Source organism: Tupaia chinensis, unplaced genomic scaffold, assembly GCF_000334495.1.
Source record: "Tupaia chinensis unplaced genomic scaffold, TupChi_1.0 Scaffold149831_1, whole genome shotgun sequence".
NCBI lineage: Eukaryota > Metazoa > Chordata > Mammalia > Scandentia > Tupaiidae > Tupaia > Tupaia belangeri.
Window position 1 is genome coordinate 1,300,917 of NW_006209676.1, and position 20,751 is coordinate 1,321,667.

Here is a 20,751-nt window from a genome sequence, read left to right on the forward strand (position 1 = left end):
CGGTGTGAGTTTTAAGCCACCGGGTCCGGGACATGAACTGCGGTCGACTACGTGGGAGTCCAGCGACATAGCCATTACGCTAACTGCTGGTTCCCTATCAGTTTTTATTAAATGTTTATCACGGTCCATGGATGACAATAGAAGGCAGATATTTTGTGGCATCTCATTTAGCAATCGATAACAGTTTTGAGGAGAGCATATTTAAACATGGTGATATTGGTAGTTCCATTGCTGTGTTGATTTTACGTATTCTCATTTTTGTCTGTGCTAGAAGACACAGATTGTCAAAATGTATGGATAAGGGTAAAAATATCAGGAATGTTTTAGATATTTCTATAATTATTTTAGACCCATTTTTTAAAGTATCATTTTTGCAATGTTTTTCACTTGATCATAACATTGAAGGGACTAAAAACTCATGGAAAAAATAGAATTTATGAGTTTGTTTTGGTGTAAAAACAATTTGAAATTTATGTATAGGTTTTTCATAAAACTCATTTTCTATGAACTTTTTGAAGACCCTTCTTATTTGTTTAATTCCAGGTATTGTGGACACAGCACTGATACACTAGGCAAAAACCTGCCTTCATAGAATTTAAAGTTTAGCTTAGAAATTCAATAAATAAAATACCTGGGCAAAATATGAGAGACCAGGGCTTGGTGGTAAAGTGAGCCATATCTCATGTGGCCCTCCATGCAGTTCAAATATCAGTCCTAGTAACTTGATAAAACAAACAAACTGAGCATACGCCCAAAATTTTGAGAGGGTGAAGAAATAGAGAAAAGATTGCAATGTGACCATCCCCTATTGGACATACTTTCTCTCTCTGTTTCTCTCTTTTTCAGTCTTTGTGTAGTGAACATATATGCTTTCTGACAAAAAAAAAAAAAGTTTATGTAAAAATGTAATTATAGGAACCAGCAGATGCCTGGTTATGTCGCTGAACTCCCATGCAGTCCACTGTGGTTTGAGTCCTGAACCTAGTGGCTTAAAACTCACACTGGGCATGTGTGTGTGTTCCCAAAATCCAGAGAGGAGAATGAAGGAGAAGGGAATGCCGCATGGCCATTCCCCCAGGAGGTGATTTCTCGCTTTCTGTCTCTCTGACTCTATCAAGTGCATGTTCCCTGTAGCAAAAATAATTTTAAAAGAGTAAAAACTTAATTACAAATTTATTTTGGTGCGAAAAATTTATATCTATGCATAATTTTTCCATGATGTGTGTTTTCCACAAACTTTTCAAAGACCTGTCATATTTTATGAATAGTATAATTAAAGGTAGCAAGTCCTGCACACAGTAACAGTGGGAGGAAGAGATTACAGGGGCAAGGGGAAATATTTCAAGAAGGGTAGTCATTAGGGAAAGCACAGTCTCTTATGGCTGATTGCAGTGTGACTCCCATCCCTGGCACCTTGAAACACATGTTGAACATGTGTGCCTGTTTGCCCCAAATCCTGACAGGTTGGAGAAAAGGAAGAAAAGGGATTGTGGCATGACCACGACCCATTAGGCAGTATTTTCTCTCTCTGTTTCTCTGTCTTACAAGGGCATAAACCTTCTGGTAATTAAACAGTAGGGTTGTCAGGAACACTTCTCTGAGAATGCAACTTTGAGGAAACACATGAAGAAGTTGAATGGAGCAAGCTATCATATATTTGGGGAAAAAAACATAGTGTGTTTGATTGTTGGATCTTCAGGACATTTTGAAAATATAACAACAGTTCCTTTACTTTACTTCTTATTTTTCTTTACATGTTATTGACAATATCAAGCTAATTGACCAGTGAGGTATCCATCTCGCTTTTTTTTTTTTTAAAAAAAGGTTTTGTTTTGTTTTGTTTTGTTTTCTCTTGCTATAGGGTGCGTGCGCTCGCCAGAGAGACAAAAAGCAAGAAATCCCCGCGCCCCTCCCCCCCCATGGGGGGGATGGCCACGCTGCAATTTCTTCTTCATTTTTCTCTCTGGATCTTGGGCACAAATGCACACACGCCCGGCGTGAGTTTAAGCCACCAGGTCTGAGACTCAGCAGTTGACTACATGGGAGTTCAGCGACATAGCCGTGACGACAACTCTGGTCCCCATCACATGTTTTTTTTCTTTGACTTTTTTCTTTGTTATTATTTAACTTGTTCCTATATACCTTGTATTTTATAGCTCAAAGTTATTATAGTTCTAAACGTGTCATTAGATTAATTGTGCATTGTGGGACTAGCAGTTAGCGTAATGGCTCTGTCACTGAACTCCAACGTAGTCGACCGTGGTTCAAGTCCCGGACCCAGTGGCTTAAACTCCCACCGGGCGCGTGTGCATGCGTGCCCAAGATCCTGAGAGGAGAATGGAGGAGAAGGGATTGCGGCGTGGCCATCCCTCCTGGGGGGTGATTTCTCGCTTTCTGTCTCTCTGTCTCTGTCTATCTGGCGAGCGTACGTGCCCTATAGCAAAAAACCTCTCCAAAAAAAAAAAAAGAAAAGAAAAGATTAATTGTGTATTGTTTTGCAACAAAATTTTGTACTGTGTACTTCATACTGTATCACAGGTAGCACATATTATCAGCTTACCTACTTATTAGTAACACTAAGATTTATTACTTGTTGAATGTAGTTTCCACTGCATATTATCATAAAGATACTTTTTCCTTTACAGTTACCAAATAATTTTGCATTATGTTAACATTCTGCTAATGATGGCTACCACTTAATGGTTTTAGTATCCATTAATGAGCTGTTTCTTAAATTTTTTTATTTGTTTTGAATGTTAAATCCAGTGTGGAATGCCATTTAGAAATAAGCTATTCTGTATCCATTGTTTTGAATAATAGTGTTATCAGATTAATTAGGCATTCTTAAACAAAAGAGTAGGGACTCCTGTAGGTGTCATGGTCAAATAATTCTTTATTTCCTCTTGTGAATAAACCTACCTAGTCAACCACAGTAGAAACATAGAAGTTATTTTTGGCTATTAGTCACTTAAATCAGATTTTCTTTCTTCAACATTCCATTCTCCTTTTGGTATCTTGAGCTTGCACGCACATGCACCCAGTGTGAGTTTAAGCCACTGGATCTAGGACTCGAACCATGATCGAGTGGGAGTCCAGCGACATAGCCATTATGCCAACTGCTGGTCCCAAGATTTAAATTATTTTAAATAAAAGGCCTAGAGCAGTGAAGTAAATTACAGTTCTTTTTTTTTTTTTTTTGGAGAGGTTTTTGCTATAGGGTGCGTGCGCTCACCAGACAGAGAGATAGAGAGACAGAGAGTGAGAAATCACCCCCCGGGGGGATGGCCACGCCGCAATCCCTTCTCCTCCGTTCCCCTCTCAGGGTCTTAGGCACGCACGCACACGCACCCAGCGTGAGTTTAAGCCCCCGGATCCGGGACTGGAACCACGGCCAACTATGTGGGAGTCCAGCAACATAGCCATTACATTTACTGCTGGTCCCTTTTTTTTTTTTTTAAGAGAGATTTTTGCTATAGGACATGTGCACTCACCGGAGAGAAAGAAAGCGAGAAATCACACCTGGGAGTGGGGATGGCCACACCATAATCCTTTCTCCATTCACCTCTTAGGATTTTGGGAATGCATGCACATGTAACGGGCGTGAGTTTTAAGTCGCTTGGTCCAGGATTAGAACCTTGGTCTACTACGTGGAAGTCCAGCAATATAACCATTATACCATCTGCTGATACCTGTTAATGCCAGTTCCAAAATAAGTCTTAACTGCTTTAAGAATTACTGAGTTATGGTACTTCAAAATAAAAAAGTAAAGCCATTCCAATCTACCTATGAAAGTCAGTTTCTATGTCTGTCCACATGTTTTGAGGAAAAGCATTTCTGTATAGGTAGGAAGGAAAAAAAATATTTGCTCAAACTACTATCATATAGCATACTTAATACATTCTCTTTATTTCTTTTAGGACAGTGGTGATTATCCCCTTACAATGCCTGGACCTCAGTGGAAAAAATTTCGTTCAAACTTTTGTGAATTTATTGGAGTCCTGATTCGACAGTGTCAGTATAGCATAATTTATGATGAGTATATGATGGACACAGTAATATCCCTTTTGACTGGTTTGTCAGACTCCCAGGTCAGAGCTTTTAGGCATACAAGTACCCTTGCCGGTAAGTGACCAACATTTTATTTCTTTTAGTTTTGTTAAATATGTTTTATTCTAATTAAACTCTTTTTAGATTAAATATTAATTCAAATTAATAATTGCACACCTGAAAAATAACATTTCCCCCAAATTCATCAGAGTGGTTTATCAGTTTTGGTGAAATGTGTGTGTCTTGATAACTGGCATTTAATAGCCTTAAGAATGAAAACTGATTTTTTTTGGCTAGTTTCAATTAATGTTTATGAGCATTTATTTTTCTACTTCTGTATTTTATAACCAAATATTTTTTTTTAGTTGTTTTGTTTTGTTTTGCTATAGGGCACATGCGCTTACCAGAGAGAGACGGGGGAAGGTGAGAAATCACACCCCAGAAGGGATGTGCAATTCCTTCTCTGTTCTGTCTACTGATTTTGCGCACATACGCACACACGCCCAGCATGATTTTTAAACCACTAGTCTAAACTCAAACTACAGTTGGCCAAGTGGGAATTCAGTGCCTTAACTAGCACACCACCTGCTGACCCAACCGAAGAACTTAAAAGGCCTGTAGGCCAAATTCTTTAGAAAACCCAAGCAATTATATTTGAAATTCCAAATTTATACTTTTTTCTCTATTTAATTATATTTCTTTACTTTTCATTGTTATTATGCATAACTTGTAAGTATTTGTTTATTTGAAACAATTCCATCTACCAGATACTAATATAACAGATACACATTTCTAGTTCCATTATAATTTAAACATATCTCAACACAACATCTCTAAAATCAATTTATTCCAGTGGCCTTTTTTGGGTGGACTTTAGATGATCTGAAGAACTAGTTAATTGCAGTTTTCACTTGCTTTCTTGCTTTTAGAATTATCCTGACATCTTGTCAACAAAGTATACTCATTTTTTCCTTGTTTTCAACAAGATTATTTATCAATTTTTTTATTTTCTGTTATTTTAACTGTTCTTTTCTAAAATGATTACTTTTTTATTTATCCATGACATGGAATTCCACACATCCCTGCATGTGTGTGCATAAACATGCTTAATTATTCTTAAGCTACATTTTCAGTAACAACTCTGTATTCATCTTATTACCATGACAAAAACAGATTGAAATTAATTCATTGCATTTCATCTTATATTAAATGTCAGTGTTTTATTTGTCTCCTTTAGTTAAAGCATTGGTTCTCAAATTTTAGCACATAGCAGAGTCACCTACAAGGCTTTTTGAAAAAGACTGCTGGGACTCACTCCCAGAGTTTTACAGGTTTCTAGGTGATGTTGATGGTAGTGGTTTAGAGACTACATATTGCAAACACCTGATTTAAAATTTTATCATTTTCAGGCTTAAGCTGTTGTCAGCCAATATGATAATATTATCTGAGTCATATTTTTTTCCAATTCTATTCTTTGTTACTCAACTTAGTTAATTTATAATAGTGTTTATTTTTCTCTTACTTATAGTTCTGTGCCAAACAAATATGAAACAGTTTTCTTTTTTGAGAGTGTCAATTATTTATTAGTAAGAGAAGGAAATATTTTGCCCAGTTTTATCTTTTAAAAAGTTGAATTAAAAATAGAGCTTACTGTTGAAAATTTTTTTATGCATAACAGCAAATGTAGCTCATTCTGTGCTTTGAGAGTATCTTCGTCATTATTAGGAAGGGATTTTAAATATACTTGGGTCTTTTTGAAAAAGATACTGGAGAAGTACTATTTATTGTTAATAAGGTTATTTGCTGTCATATAGTTTTCTCTACTTTTATGATATTTATTATCTCTGCATTTGGTCTTTGGTTGTTGGTTTGTTTTGTTTTTGTTTTTTCTCTTAACCATGTTTTCTGTTTCCATTTAATTTTCATCTTACTTTTCTCTTTCTGTGTGTAGTAATGCCCATTTACCTGGTTGTCAAATGCATAGGAAATACAATGATTTGAATTTTTTTTTTTTTTGAGGTTTTCGCTATAGGGCGTGTGCACTCGCCAGAAAGACAGAGAGATAGAAAGCAAGAAATCACCCCCCAGGGGGGATGGCCATGCCACAATCCCTTCTCCTCCATTCTCCTCTTGAGATCTTGGGCATGCACGCACACACGCCTGGTGTGAGTTTAAGCCGCCGGGTCCGGGACGCAAACCGCAGTCAACTACATGGGAGTCCAGCGACATAGCCGTTACGCTAACTGCTGGTCCCAATGATTTGAAATTTTGAAATATTAAATATAAGTAGAAATTGCTTCTGAATAGCTAAAATTGCTGTCAGAAAAAATTAATGAACCTGCCTTGATACACAAGATATTTATTACCTGATTTTCCAAGGCCAAGGCAGAAGGAGAAACAACCAATTAATGGAGGGCAAACCTTAGATACTATTCTATTGATAGTCCTGTGAAATGAAAATTTATAGCAAAGAAGAAAACAAATCCGTTTACGGACCTCAAGATAGCACTCTGGGGCTTCTGTGTAGAAACAAGCTACCTCTTCTTAATCCAGAAACCTGTATGTATTCTCTGTATTTAAGAACACAAGAGAATGAGTGCTATGTTATAGAAATATGCAGAATATTTTGACTCTGAAACTTCATTTTAATTTTCTAGATAACACACTTTCATTCATTTGCATTTGTCCTTCACTGCCATGTAAATGAAATATTACTGTTTCACTCACTGCCTTCTTGATGCTTCATTTTAGCTGTCCTTTCCATTAGCTCATTTTCCGTAACTTTTATTGATTTATTTTTTTTGCTTCTCTAATTTTTTGCTAAAATTACATGTTTTAAACAGATGTCATGTATGACTTTCCTCCTCTTCCTTTAGAATAACTCCCTCCTCCTCCCCTAGTACCTTTTTTTCTTTCCACAATTTATCATTATTCATGATAGCTTTTTAAACTGCTTGAGAAATTCCATTTTGTTTTTACCCAAGCTCTTTTTATGTCATCATAGAGCCTATTTGAATTTCAAATTATTTTTCATAATCAGAACTCAAGAAACTGAATGTAATCAATGTTATGTTTTACTGATATTTCAAAGTACAAAACCTGTTTTTCAGTTACTCTCTAAATTTACTTAAAAAGCACTGAAATTCCTGTGTCTCTACACTATTGGTCATGTCTTCCAAGGCTCATTTGTTTAAAATATGAGACATGTCAATCACTCTTCAGCAAAGCACAGAGAGCTTAATGGGAATTAATTCTAGGCTGGACAATAATTATTTTTTCAAGAATTTTTTTGTTCCTATCTTTGCCCTTTTTCTTTCTTTTTTTTTTTAAATGGTATGTATGTGAGGCGTAGATTAAAAGATAATCATTTTTATTCACTTTGCAGGACAAGTCTTGGGGACTAGATAAAATGGGCAGGAACATTTAATCCTCTGCTTCAAAGACTATGTGCATGGACAGTTACAAGGCAGTTATGGCCAGATATGGTTATCGGCTTTGGAATAAAATGCTCCTTGACATTGCTTATATCTTAGCTGAGAAGAGAGACAATCAGGTTAGTTATTTTGTAGGGTATAGATATGATGAGTTCCAGCGCTTTGTAAGTCATCAGAGTGGTCTTATCAGCAGTACTTTTATTCTGTTTTCCAGATACCCCCTTTTCTTACTGTGAATTAAGTAATGACTTCCTATTGTTAGTGTTTATGCATTGCACTTAATTGTATACTTTTACTACATTTTTATTAAAAGTTTTTATCATTCTATAGTTCTTTGGTCTATTCCACAGTTTTTAGAATAAGTATTCTCATTTTTCTGTTGGAGATAAATTCTTTCTGGAATGGTCTTTATCAAAAAATTGAAACAGGCTCTTGACAATTACATTTATATTTTCCTTATTTTTCACTTCTGTTAATTGGATATACTGTCCTATTTATTTGACCCATTTTAATTAAGAAGCTTCACACTACATGCAGAAAAGTTTTCATTAATTATTAATATGCAGAATTAAGCACCCTTATTTCTGTTCCAAATAGTGATCTCAGTTGGACATATTAGAATGTAGCTTTTGGATTTAATTTATGTAAGAAACATTTTATCATAATTATTCTGATGGATTTATGATCTGAGACTGGGAGATTTTTTTTCCCTATTTCATTAAGTTTCTTATTTAAAAATTTTTTTTTTAGTTTTGCAGTAGAATGGGTATACCCACCAGAGAGACACAGAGATAGAGAGGGAAGGTAAGAAATCACCATAGGAATAGATAGCCACACTGCAGTCCCTTTTCCATTTTCCTCTCATAATTTTTAGATATTCATGTACCTGCTCCTAGTGTATTTTTCAAGCCACTGGATCTGGGACTCAAACTATGCTGTTGGCTATGTGAGATCAAGCTGCCTTATCCTCCATACCAGCTGCTGGCCCACAGTTTTTATATTTTATGAGAAGATATCTTTCTTTTTCCAAGGTCAAAAATAGGTAAGATTATCTTTGTTTTCAAGCTGCCTTAACCTCCACACCGACTGCTGGTCCAAAGTTTTTATATTTTATGAGAAAATATCTTTTTTACCCAAGGTCATAACTACGTAAGATTATCTTTGTTATACCACTTTGTCGCTTGGTATTATGAATATAATTTTACTCTCAAAGAATTCATTTTTCAAAATGATAGTTCTATCTTATTTTTAGATTATTATCTTTTAAAATATATACCAGTACCTTACAAGTTGTTAATTTAAAATTTTTATTAGATGGTAATTTCTAGGATGAACAATATTGGTGTAACTTTTTATTTTTTTGTTATTTTCTCATATACATAATTTTCTGTGATGTTACAAATATATTAATATTGGCTACCTTTCACTTCAGATTTAAAAATGCTAATTACAACAAAAGGAAATTAATACACGATTTGTATTATTAATGAAATGATTTATTCTTTTTTTTTTCCAAAATTAATTTAGGAAAAATTTGAAATTGTGGCTGAGTTTATTATTGACCAGTGGTTAACAGGTCACTCAGACTCTTGAAACAGTATACATTTCTTTATACCATATTGTTGAACATCCTTATGCTGACATATGGTTGATTTTATACTGACATGTAATTCATTATTGATTAATATTTCTTACAAAGTTAAATTTTCTGTACTTTAACCCCTGAGGAAAGGTATGACATATGAAATTACTTTATTCTTTAAACATATGAAGCTGAACATAATTTTGCCTGAGAAAATTACCACTTTTTTATTTGGCATTAGTTACTGAAGCCATAAAATATAGTGGTTGATAAGAATGGGTCCTGGAGCCTAAGTGTCTGAATTCATACCTCTCTGTGCCTTTTATAGTGGGGTAAATCCTTAACTTACCTTATTTCACTTTCTTACGTAAAAAGGGGAAGAATATAGCTACCTTTTATTAGAACAAATTAGGAGAGCTTGGCATAACACCTAACTTTCAGTGAGCTGCTGCTATGTTCTCTAATGATCAAAAGGGCTAATAGTGTTGGCTTATGTTTCTCTTCATTTATGTTTTACTCAGAATTTATTGAGTTACCTACTTTACTTTAGTAATAAAGACATGGCAATTTTTTTTAGAGGGAGATTTTTGCTATAGGGCGTGTTCCGTAGCCGGTCATGCAGAGAAAAACAGAAAGCCAGAAATCACTCCTGGTAGGAATGACCATGCAACAGTCCCCTTTCCTCCATTCTCTCTGGATGTTAAGCACATACCAGTGTGAGTTTATTTTTTAAGAGAGATTTTGGTATAAGACAAATACACTCGCCAGAGAGACAGAGGGTCAGAAAGCAAGAAATCACACCCCAGGAAGGATGGCTACAATGCAGTCCCTTCTCTTCTATTCTCCTCCCGGGATTTTGGGCATGCACGCGCGCGCACACACACATGCCTGGCATGAGCTTTAAGCTGCCGAGTTAGGAACTTGAACCATGATTGACTAGCAATGTAACCATGACACCATCTTCTGGTCTCTAGCATCAGTTTTAGGCCACCAGTGGGAGTCCAGTGATGTAACCATTACACCATCTGCTGGTCCCATTATTTTATAACTTTTAATCAAGTTATTTCTGTTTATGTGATTAGGACCTGAAAATTTTAGGGCAATCAGGCATTATCAAAGAACGGACCATAGAGTATAAATAATCTCTCTTTTTTGCTTTGGTCTGTTATTTTCCTTATATATGTTGTTTATTATTCTTCTAAACTCTTACTTTTCATTACTTTGTACTTTTAATCTTATGTTACTTTCTCATTTCTGTCTTTCTCACCTTTCCTCCAGATACAAAACCTTTATACAGTTCTGTTGCATTTGCATATAGTAGATTTCTGGAATTCTTACGAGATTAACCCCCAATAGTTGGTAAAAATCTGCAAATACCACTATGTCATGTAATTGGGCCTACAAAATAAAGTTTAATTTTAAAATATAATTACCGTTATGAATCTGTAAATACAAAAGGTTTTTAAAAGTTTATGGACAATTCATATTATGAAAAACTATGCATGGATTTCAATTTTTTTTCTACCAAAATAAGCTCATACGTTAATTTTACTTTTCCATGAATTTTTCCAGGTTCCTTCATATAGGTCTAGAGTAATTTTAAAAAATGTTTTAACTAAAGAAGTAATTATTTTTTAGATGTCTCTCTTTTACTTTTTTTTTTTTTTTTTTTTTATGGGAGGGGTTTGCTATATAGGGCGTGTGCGCTTGCCAGAAAGACAAAAGAGAAACAGAGACAGAAAGCAAGAAATCAACCCCCAGGGGGGGATGGCCATGCCACAATCCCTTCTCCTCCATTCTCCTCCCAGGATCTTGGGCACGCACACACATGCACCCAGAGTGAGTTTAAGCCCCAGGTCTGGGACTTAAACCACGGTCAACTACATGGGAGTCCAGCGACATAGCCATTACGCCTACTGCTGGTCCCATCTCTCTTTTACTTTTTATCATCAGGTCTGAAAATTAGGTTATTAGAGGAGTTTTTATAAACATAAAATGATAATTTAAAATTATATACAAGCATTTAAGATACAGAAGTCACTCAGTAATTGTTGGACATTATAGCCATGATATGGAGAACGATAAAGCTCATTTGTCTTGATTCTAAAGAGGACAGAGAAATTGAAAAGTTTTATAGAATGCTGAAACCACACAAGAATACTCTGGGTTTGTGTTACAAGGTCTCCCTCTGCCTGATTTTAGCTGTCTGAGGCTGGTAGGGATGGGATCGTAGAATGAAGACCCTGTTTGGGGAGCCTTTTTTTCTCTCACTTGAGAGCAAGAAAGAAACTTTAAAAAAATATATTATTTCTATATTGTATATTTAAGTTTTTTCTGTGCATATAAAAGTATATATACACTTACAGAAAATTTAAGAAAAAATGGACAAAAATAAAAATGAACCATAGTTGTACACCACATAGGATATTGCCATACAATGTTGATGTTTCCTTTAATTTTTTAGAATTATATTTATGAAAACTCTCTCTTTTTTTTGGCTTAAGTTTATTTATTTATTATTTCCATTATTGAGAGAGGCATTAGACAGAGGTGTTCATGCTGTGATCCACCAGCCGCAGCGAGTTCTGGTTCATGGGTATATGTGTTCCTGAGAAACCCAGGAAGATCTCTGTACTTAGAGTCCAGCGACATAGCCATTACGCCTACTGCTGGTCCCATCTCTCTTTTACTTTTTATCATCAGGTCTGAAAATTAGGTTATTAGAGGAGTTTTTATAAACATAAAATGATAATTTAAAATTATATACAAGCATTTAAGATACAGAAGTCACTCAGTAATTGTTGGACATTATAGCCATGATATGGAGAACGATAAAGCTCATTTGTCTTGATTCTAAAGAGGACAGAGAAATTGAAAAGTTTTATAGAATGCTGAAACCACACAAGAATACTCTGGGTTTGTGTTACAAGGTCTCCCTCTGCCTGATTTTAGCTGTCTGAGGCTGGTAGGGATGGGATCGTAGAATGAAGACCCTGTTTGGGGAGCCTTTTTTTCTCTCACTTGAGAGCAAGAAAGAAACTTTAAAAAAATATATTATTTCTATATTGTATATTTAAGTTTTTTCTGTGCATATAAAAGTATATATACACTTACAGAAAATTTAAGAAAAAATGGACAAAAATAAAAATGAACCATAGTTGTACACCACATAGGATATTGCCATACAATGTTGATGTTTCCTTTAATTTTTTAGAATTATATTTATGAAAACTCTCTCTTTTTTTTGGCTTAAGTTTATTTATTTATTATTTCCATTATTGAGAGAGGCATTAGACAGAGGTGTTCATGCTGTGATCCACCAGCCGCAGCGAGTTCTGGTTCATGGGTATATGTGTTCCTGAGAAACCCAGGAAGATCTCTGTACTTAAACTGGGAACTTTTTATGTAGGACTGTACACAGATCACTGCATTTTGCTACTGTATTTACTCACTCTATTTTTAAACCAATGTTTTGATTTGTTTTTTGGTATTCATTTTTACATACATTAAATTTTTTAAATGATGCCTCATTTTCTAAAATTTAGATGTACTTTAATTTAGTTGATGTTTCTTTCATTGTTTGGATCCTTTGTCACTTTTTGGATCCCCTGTCATCTTTTGTTTTCTTTGTTTCTTAATTTATTCTTTCCTCTTACAACTTCTTGAGAAAAGAGATACTGGGGAAGTATATATTTGAGACTTTGCATGCCTGAAAGATATGTTTTATCCTCATGTTTAACAACCTTACCCAATGTAGGTTTCATCATTGAAAGTTATTTTCTTCAAAGTTTTTCTCTAGCTCCCACTATTTCTGTTGAAGAGTTCATTGCTATGTAGGCTTTTGATTCTAATCCTGCTTTTTACTTTAGAAAGCTTTTAGATTTTTCTTTGTATCTTGAAATTTCATGGTGATGTGTGCACTACATGTTATCTCTTGTTTTAAGTTTCTAAGAGTTCTTTCTCATTCTCTAAATCTCTTTTTTAGACAGTATGTCTTTCATAAATATAATATGAATGATCTTCAAAAGTTGATAGAAAGTGCATTTTGTGGGACTAGCACTTAGCGTAATGGCTATGTCGCTAGACTCCCATATAGTCGACAACGTTTCGAGTACTGGGCCCAGTGGCTTAAACTCAAGCCTGGTGCGTTTGTATGTGTGCCCAGGATCCCAAGAGGAAAAGGGATTGTGGCGTGGCCATCCCCCCTGGGGAGTGATTTCTCACTTTCTGTCTGTCTCTCTCTGTCTTTCTGGTGAGCGCACGTGCCCAGAAGCAAAAACTTCTCCAAGAAAAGAAAAGAAAATGCATTTTGTGAAAACACTGTGCATGTAATTTAGAGTTTTTTGCACCAAAATTTTTGTCTCATTATCAAATTTAATAAACTCATTCTTTCATTTTTTAAACAAACTTTAGAAGTCCCTTGTATCTTTTTATATTTTTGATGACAGTTATTTCTCTGAAGTAGTCTTCCCTAGCCTTACCCTCTCTTCTTCTCTTCTTTTATCACTGTTTTTCATATTAGAAAAAATTTCCTCAAATATCTGTGGTTTGGTCCACTAGTCATTGTTAACCGTGAGACACTATGAAGCTCATTGCCAGAGAGGGGTTGAGAGAGTGGCAAGGTGGGACAGTGACTTTAGCTTTCAGACTGCCCTACTGCTGTAGGGTAGGTAGTATTTTCATTGTAGTACCTCAGATGTTGGTGTTGGTAGTAATTTTCCAAGAAGTTCAACTTCTTTATAAAGAGATCTTCCAGTGTTCTTCAGTTTGACAGCTATTTTGGAGTTGGAGAGGGTAAGGGAAGCACTTGAGGTACTCTGTACATCACACGTAGAAGTCAATGACTGCAAAATTCTGGTTTATTTGCTTTAGTAGATAAATGTCTGGATTTCCAAGGATGTGTGTGTGTGGTAGAGAAATTGCCTAACTGCCTAGTTTAGAGTCGGGATTTAGATATTTATTTACTAGAACAAACTTTGAGATAGAGATAATACTCCCATTTGCAGACTATACTTCACCCCATCCTCTTTGGAACCTAGCTCTTTTAATTCCTGAGTGCTTTTGAGGTCTACAGAGCAAAACAGCTTTTTTTTCTTATAAATATGGTTGCTTTGCTTTTTACCCTTTGGTTTGATTTCAGGGATCTCTGTTCATCCTCTTGCTGTCATATTCATTTATTCATCTGTTGCACTTTGGGGTTGTAAGTGTTTTCTGGATTCATTGAAGATGAAAATTATTTTCTCTTTACTATTTTAGTTAGGGTTTTAAGAGACAGGATTAACTAAATCTTTTTTATTTTTTTAATAATAATTTGTTTATTTAATTTTGTTATTTATTTTTAAAATTTGACCAGAGAGGGGCCAGCAGGTGGTGTAGTGGATAAGGGCCCCAGATTCCCACCAGCCAACCATGGTTCGATTCCCGGACCTGGTGGCTTGCTTTCTCACTTTCCCTTTCTTTCTCTCTGTGGTCAAATAAAAAAATAACAATAACAAATGGAATTAAATAAATAAATCATTATTTTTGAATTATTTTTAAAAATTTTTGGACCAGAGGGAGACAGAGAAATAGAAAGGGAAAGAAGAAGAGTAAGCTGCCAGATCTGGTACCTGAACCATGGTTGACCATGTGGGAGTCCAGTGCTTTAACTACCACACCACTTGCTGACCCCAGATTAACTAAATCTTTACCATTTGGATATTGGAAGTTTGTCATTAAGCCCTTCACTCACTTTCTAACTGAACTTTTAAAAACAGAATCATTCTTTTCTCTAAAAATGTTTTAAAGGGACCAGCAGTTAGCATAATGGCTTAGTCGCTGGACTCACACCGGGCACGTGTGCATGTGTGCCCAAGATGCCGATAGGAGAATGGAGGAGAAGGGATTGCAGCGTGGCCACCCCCCCGGGAAGTGATTTCTAGCTTTCTCTCTGTCTATCTGTCTGGCAAGTGCACGTGCCCTGTAGCAAATAAACCTCTCAGAAAAAATAAAAGTTTTAAAGAGGTTTTTGCTATAGGGTGCATGTCCTTGTCAGAGAGACAGAGACAGAAAGTGAGGACCCCCCACCCCTCATGGAGAATTTCACTCTCCTCTCGGGATTTTGGGCATGTACCTACACATGCCTGGTGTGAGTTTTAAACCACCAGGTCTGGGACTCAAACTGCAGTCAACTATGTGGGAGTCTAGCAGTGTAACTGGCTGTTCTGACCAGAAGGCTATTTTTTTTTCTTTGATCCCACTCCAGTATTGTTTTTCTTCTATTGAGACTTTAAATATTTCTTCTTTTTTTTTTAGGGAACCAGCAGTTAGCGTAATGGCTATGTCGCTGGACTCCCACGTAGTCGACCGCGGTTCGCGTCCTGGACCCGGTGGCTTAAAACTCACGCTGGGCGCGTGTGCGTGCATGCCCAAGATCCCGAGAGGAGAATGGAGGAGAAGGGATTGCGGCGTGACCATCCCCCCTGGGGGGTGATTTCTCGCTTTCTGTCTCTAATGTCTCTCTCTGTCTGTCTGGCGAGCGCACGCGCCCTATAGTAAAAATCTCTCCAAAAAAAAATTTTTTTTTTTTTACCACCTGCATGTCCTCATTGCCTTTGCCTTCTTCATACCCTTGACTTACTTGCCTTCTTCATACCCCCTAAGAAAACCCTGTATCACCAGCTTCTCCATGTCTGTAACAGAGCAGATAAAATAGCTAGAGAAAAATACATAACTAGGGACCAGCAGTTAGTGTAATGGTTATGTCACTGAACTTTCACATAGTTGACCCCACAGTTCAAGTCCTGGACCCAGTGGCTTAAACTCACGCCAGGCGCGTGTGTGTGCATGCCCAGGATCCCGAGAGGAGAATGGAGGAGAAGGGATTGCGGCATGGCCATCTCCTCTGGGGGGTGATTTCTTGCTTTCTGTTTCTCTCTGTCTTTCTGGCAAGCATATGCACCCTATAGCAAAAAAACTCTCAAAATAAATAAATAAATAAATAACTATAGGGCTAGATCTGTAATTCTATCTAGTAATACTGTTATAGCAGGATTATTCCCACCTCCTCACAGCATTATTTTAATACCTTCTCCTAAAACCTGGAACATCTACTACTTTCTCTTCACCCTGAGCTGATCATCTTGCTTCTCTAATAGAGACAGTCAGAATCCTTCGAGAATTAAACCTACCTAGCTGCAGCTATATCCATGTACTCTACCTTTTCTCTTATTATAGTACCCTCTATCTAAGGCCAGTTCTTGTACTTATGCAGTGAATTTGATCCCTGTTCATCTGCTCAAGAACTTTGCACCTTAAATTGTTCTCACTCCCTCCAGACTTTAATTTTCCTCTGCTATTAGATAATTCTTGTCATTATATCAATATGGTGTAATATCACTCATCTTTCTTTTAGAAACCTTTTATGTCTGTCTGAATTACTCAAAGAAGTGGAATCAATAGGACATACACTTAGATCATCACATCTTAAAAGAAGTGGAATCAATGGGACATACATTTAGATCACAAACACATACTGATTTATTTTTAATTTGTTCAACATAGTTGTGAGAGCTGGAAAATCTGACATCTGTAGGGCAAACAAACTCGAGCATCAGGCAGGAGTTGTGTATTCTTGAGATCTGCAGGGTATTCTGGAAGCTGAGGATTTTATGTTGTAGTCTTGAAGCAGAAATTTCTTCTCAGAAATTTCTTCTTTGGAAAACCTGCTTTTGCTCTTAAGCCTTCAACTCATTGGTTGAGACACCCTCACGTTATTGAGGATATTCTCATTTAAAGTTATCTGATTGTACCTATTAACCATAGATACAGAAATACCTTCAAGATAGGCACCTAGATTAGTGTTTGATTAAATAACTGACCAGGATTACATAGCTAAGCCTTAGCATGTAAGACTTAATCTTCACCTTCCTTTATTCCTTCATGCCTCTCTAGCTACAGTTTCATTTCTCTTTTTCTTTGCAGCAGATTTCAAGGAATTATTTATATTCACTGTCTCCACTCAGTCTCTTCTTACTTTCTCTGAACCTGCACCATTTAGGTTTCTATCCTACCACTTCACTGCCTCTGTGTTTTTGGTTTTTGTTTGGGTTTTATGAGAGATTTTTGCCTGAGGACCTGTACACTCAATAGAGTAAAAGGGAAAGTGAGAAATCACCCTCCAGGGGGATTGCCAACCCGCACTGTCCTTTCTTCTCCATTCTCCTCCTGGGATCTTGCACATGCACACACACAGATCTGGAATGGTTTTTCAAGCCACTGGGTCTAGGACTTGAAGTGTGGTCAGCCATGTTGGAGTCTAGCAACATAACCACTATGCCATCTGCTGGGCCTGACTGTCCTTTTTTTTTTTTCCTGACAATTACCTTCTACCCTCCTAATTTTTCTGTACAACACATTTACTCACTGGAAAGATGGGGTGCGGAGGAGAGAAAAAGCACCTTTCAGTAGAGGTGGTCATGCTGCAGCCTTTTCTTTTGCATTCTCCTCTTGGAATTTTGGGCACATAAGCATTCACATGGCACCTAGCCTGTTTTTCAAGCCACGGAGTCCAGGACTAGAACTGCACTGTTGACTCTATTGGATCCAGTGTCTTCACCACAGTGCCAAACCACCATGCCACTGACTGGTCCAATTACTTTCTTAATTGCCCAGACCATTGGCCAGTTGTCAGGTGTCAACTTTCTCCAGAAAGACACAGCTACTTTTTCTTTTTGGAACAGTGTCCTTGTTTTTTGGAATACCACATTTTCCTGGTAGAAGTTAGAAAGCTAACATGTAAATATTCCTCTTGAGATTAAATCTTTGGGTTTCTTTTTTTCTATTTACCCTTTAGTGAATAAAATAAAAACCAATTCAATGGTTTTATTATTTTAATTAAAAAGTGATGATGATGAGACCAGCAAGTGGCGTGGTGGTTAAGACGCTGGCCTCCTACATGACTGACCGTGGTTTGAGTCCCAGACCTGACAGCTTGAAAATCACACCAGGCATATGTGCATGCATGCCCAAAATCCTGAGAAGGGAATGGAGGAGCGGGCATTGTGGCATGATCATCTTCCCTGGTGGTGGTTTCTCACTTTTCTCCTCTCTGTCTCTCTTTGTCTCTCTCTGGCAAATGCACATGCCCTATGACAAAAGAAACTAAAAAAAAAGAAAGATGATGAGCTAATACAGTGATATGACTTAAAACTTAAAAAGTGTTATATAGTGAGATGTCATTCTTTTACCCATGCCCTACAGGCATCAAAATCTCCCTAAAGGCAGTCAGAGTTGCCAGTTACTTAGATATTTTTCCAAAGCTAATGAATGTGATAGCATAGTGAGAGTTGATACCACGTGTGGTTAAGAGCTTGGACTACAGAGCAAGACTTCGTGTAATCTAATTCCATTTCTGCCACTTACTAGGTGTGTAATCAACAAGTCTCTTAACTGATGTACACCTCAGTTTTCTCTGATGTAAAAAGGAGATAATATGGGACCAGCACATGGCATAATGATTATGTTACTGGACTCTCACATAGTTGATCACGGTTCGAGTCCTGGACTCGAGACTTAAAACTCATGTCAGGTGCATGCATGTCCAAAATCCTGAGAAGAGAATGGAGGACAAGGGATTGCAACATGGCAGCCTTCTTGGGAGGGCGGTGATTTCTCCCTTCCTGTTTCTCTATTTCTTTCTCTCTTGTCACTCTGACAAGTGTATACACCCTTTAACAAAAAAACCTTTCTTAAAAGAAAAGGAAATAATGATTGTACTTTATTTCATAGATTTGTGAGGTATAAATGTGTGAAGAATATATGTAAAGAGCTTAGGAAAACATCTAACACATAAAAATAACCCGTTCTTTTTATACAAATGATATACACAGTATCAGATATCTTGGTCTTTTTCCCCATCAATAAATATATTGGTAAGCTTTACTTTATAAGACACGATTTATGTCTCATCTTTTTCTTTCTTTTTTTAATTGCCAGAGGATATATACACTCACCAGAGAGATAGGAGGAGACAGAGAAAACACTCCACAGTGGGGTCTGGTCACACAGGAATCCCTTCTCTCCCACTTGATGTTCAAATGTTAAGGCCTCAAGAGGGTCCTTCCTGACTATATGAATATTTTTACTGACATTTCTCCCTTGTTTGATATATGTCTGTTTGTCTTCTCTACCAGCATATAAACTCATGAGGGCATGTAATTGTTTTATTCACTTTTGTACCTCTAGCACCCAGAACAGTGTTCAGTATATGATCAGTTGAAAATGAACGAGGGTGCCCTAAATAGGTGCTTCTGAACTAATGGTGAAAAACCAATGTTTTCTTTTTTTTTATTTTATTTTTTATTTTTTTATTGCCAGTGTGTGTGTGACTAAGAAAGAAAAGACCAAGAGGGAGAGGGACAAAGCACTCCCCAATAGGATGTGGTCTTCCCATAATCCCTTCTCCATTTCTTCATTCTGTTTGGATTTGAGACGTGCACACACACACACCTAGCACATTCCTCAAGCCATCAAGGCTAGTACTTGAATTGTGCATCTGCCATGTGGGATCTGACTCACTTAACCACTATGCCACTTTTTTTTTTTTTTTAGAGGTTTTTTTGTTTGTTTGTTTCTGTTTTGTTATAGGGTATGTGCGCTCGCCAGAGAGAGAGACAGAGAGACAGAAAGCGAGAAATCACCCCCCAGGGGGATGGCCATGCCACAATCCCTTCTCCTCTGTTCTCCTCTCAGGATCTTGGGCACGCACGCACACCCGCCCAGCGTGAGTTTTAAGCCACCGGGTCCGGGACACGAACTGCGGTCGACTACGTGGGAGTCCAGTGACATAGCCATTATGCTAACTCCTGGTCTCCCCACTATAGCACTATTAAATTACAATCTGAGCCTTGTAGTGCATCAGGTAAACCCTGTGCATAGGGAGCTGGATCCCACATGACCACTCACAGTTCAATTCCCGGTCTTAGAGTCTTGAAAAATGTGTGCATGCATGTTCATATGTGTCCGGTATTGCCTATATCCTCATGGGTTAGAGAAATAAATGGAAAGGATTGCAGTATGACCACCCCATTGCAGGGATACTTTCTTTCTCTCTCTGGCAAGCACATGCATTCTCTGGCAATTAAATATGTATATCTTACACCAATGGTGTGTGTATATATATATATACACACACACACATATATACATATATATATATATACACACACACATCACCAGTCTGTCAGCCTAATATTTTGTAAAATGAAATTAAATGAATTTTAAGAAAAACAAAATATGTATTTTTATTTTTTTTCACTTAACACTTTTTTTCTCATTTTTTTATTAATTAATTTTTCATTTTTTTAACATTAATACGCTATACATCAAAAATATGTATTTTTTTTTCTTTTTTTTTTTTTTTTTTTTTTGAGAGATTTTCACTATAGGGCGCGTGCGCTCACCAGACAGACAGAGAGAGACATTAGAGACAGAAAGCGAGAAATCACCCCCCAAGGGGGATGGTCACGCCGCAATCCCTTCTCCTCCATTCTCCTCTCAGGATCTTGGGCACGCACGCACACGCGCCCAGCGTGAGTTTTAAGCCACCAGGTCCGGAACGCAAACCACGGTCGACTACGTGGGAGTCCAGCGACATAGCCATTACGCTAACTGCTGGTTCCCAAAAATATGTATTTTTTAATGTCATTT

At 36.9% G+C, this 20,751-nt stretch overlaps 1 protein-coding gene across 1 annotated transcript in view; it reads left to right on the plus strand.

The window, feature by feature from the left end:
- Positions 1-20,751, plus strand: part of STAG1 (STAG1 cohesin complex component) — a 314,569-nt gene that overhangs the window by 133,751 nt on the left and 160,067 nt on the right. The window contains 1 exon segment of the mRNA XM_027769480.1: positions 3,918-4,122. Coding sequence (XP_027625281.1) covers positions 3,918-4,122 — 205 coding nt within the window.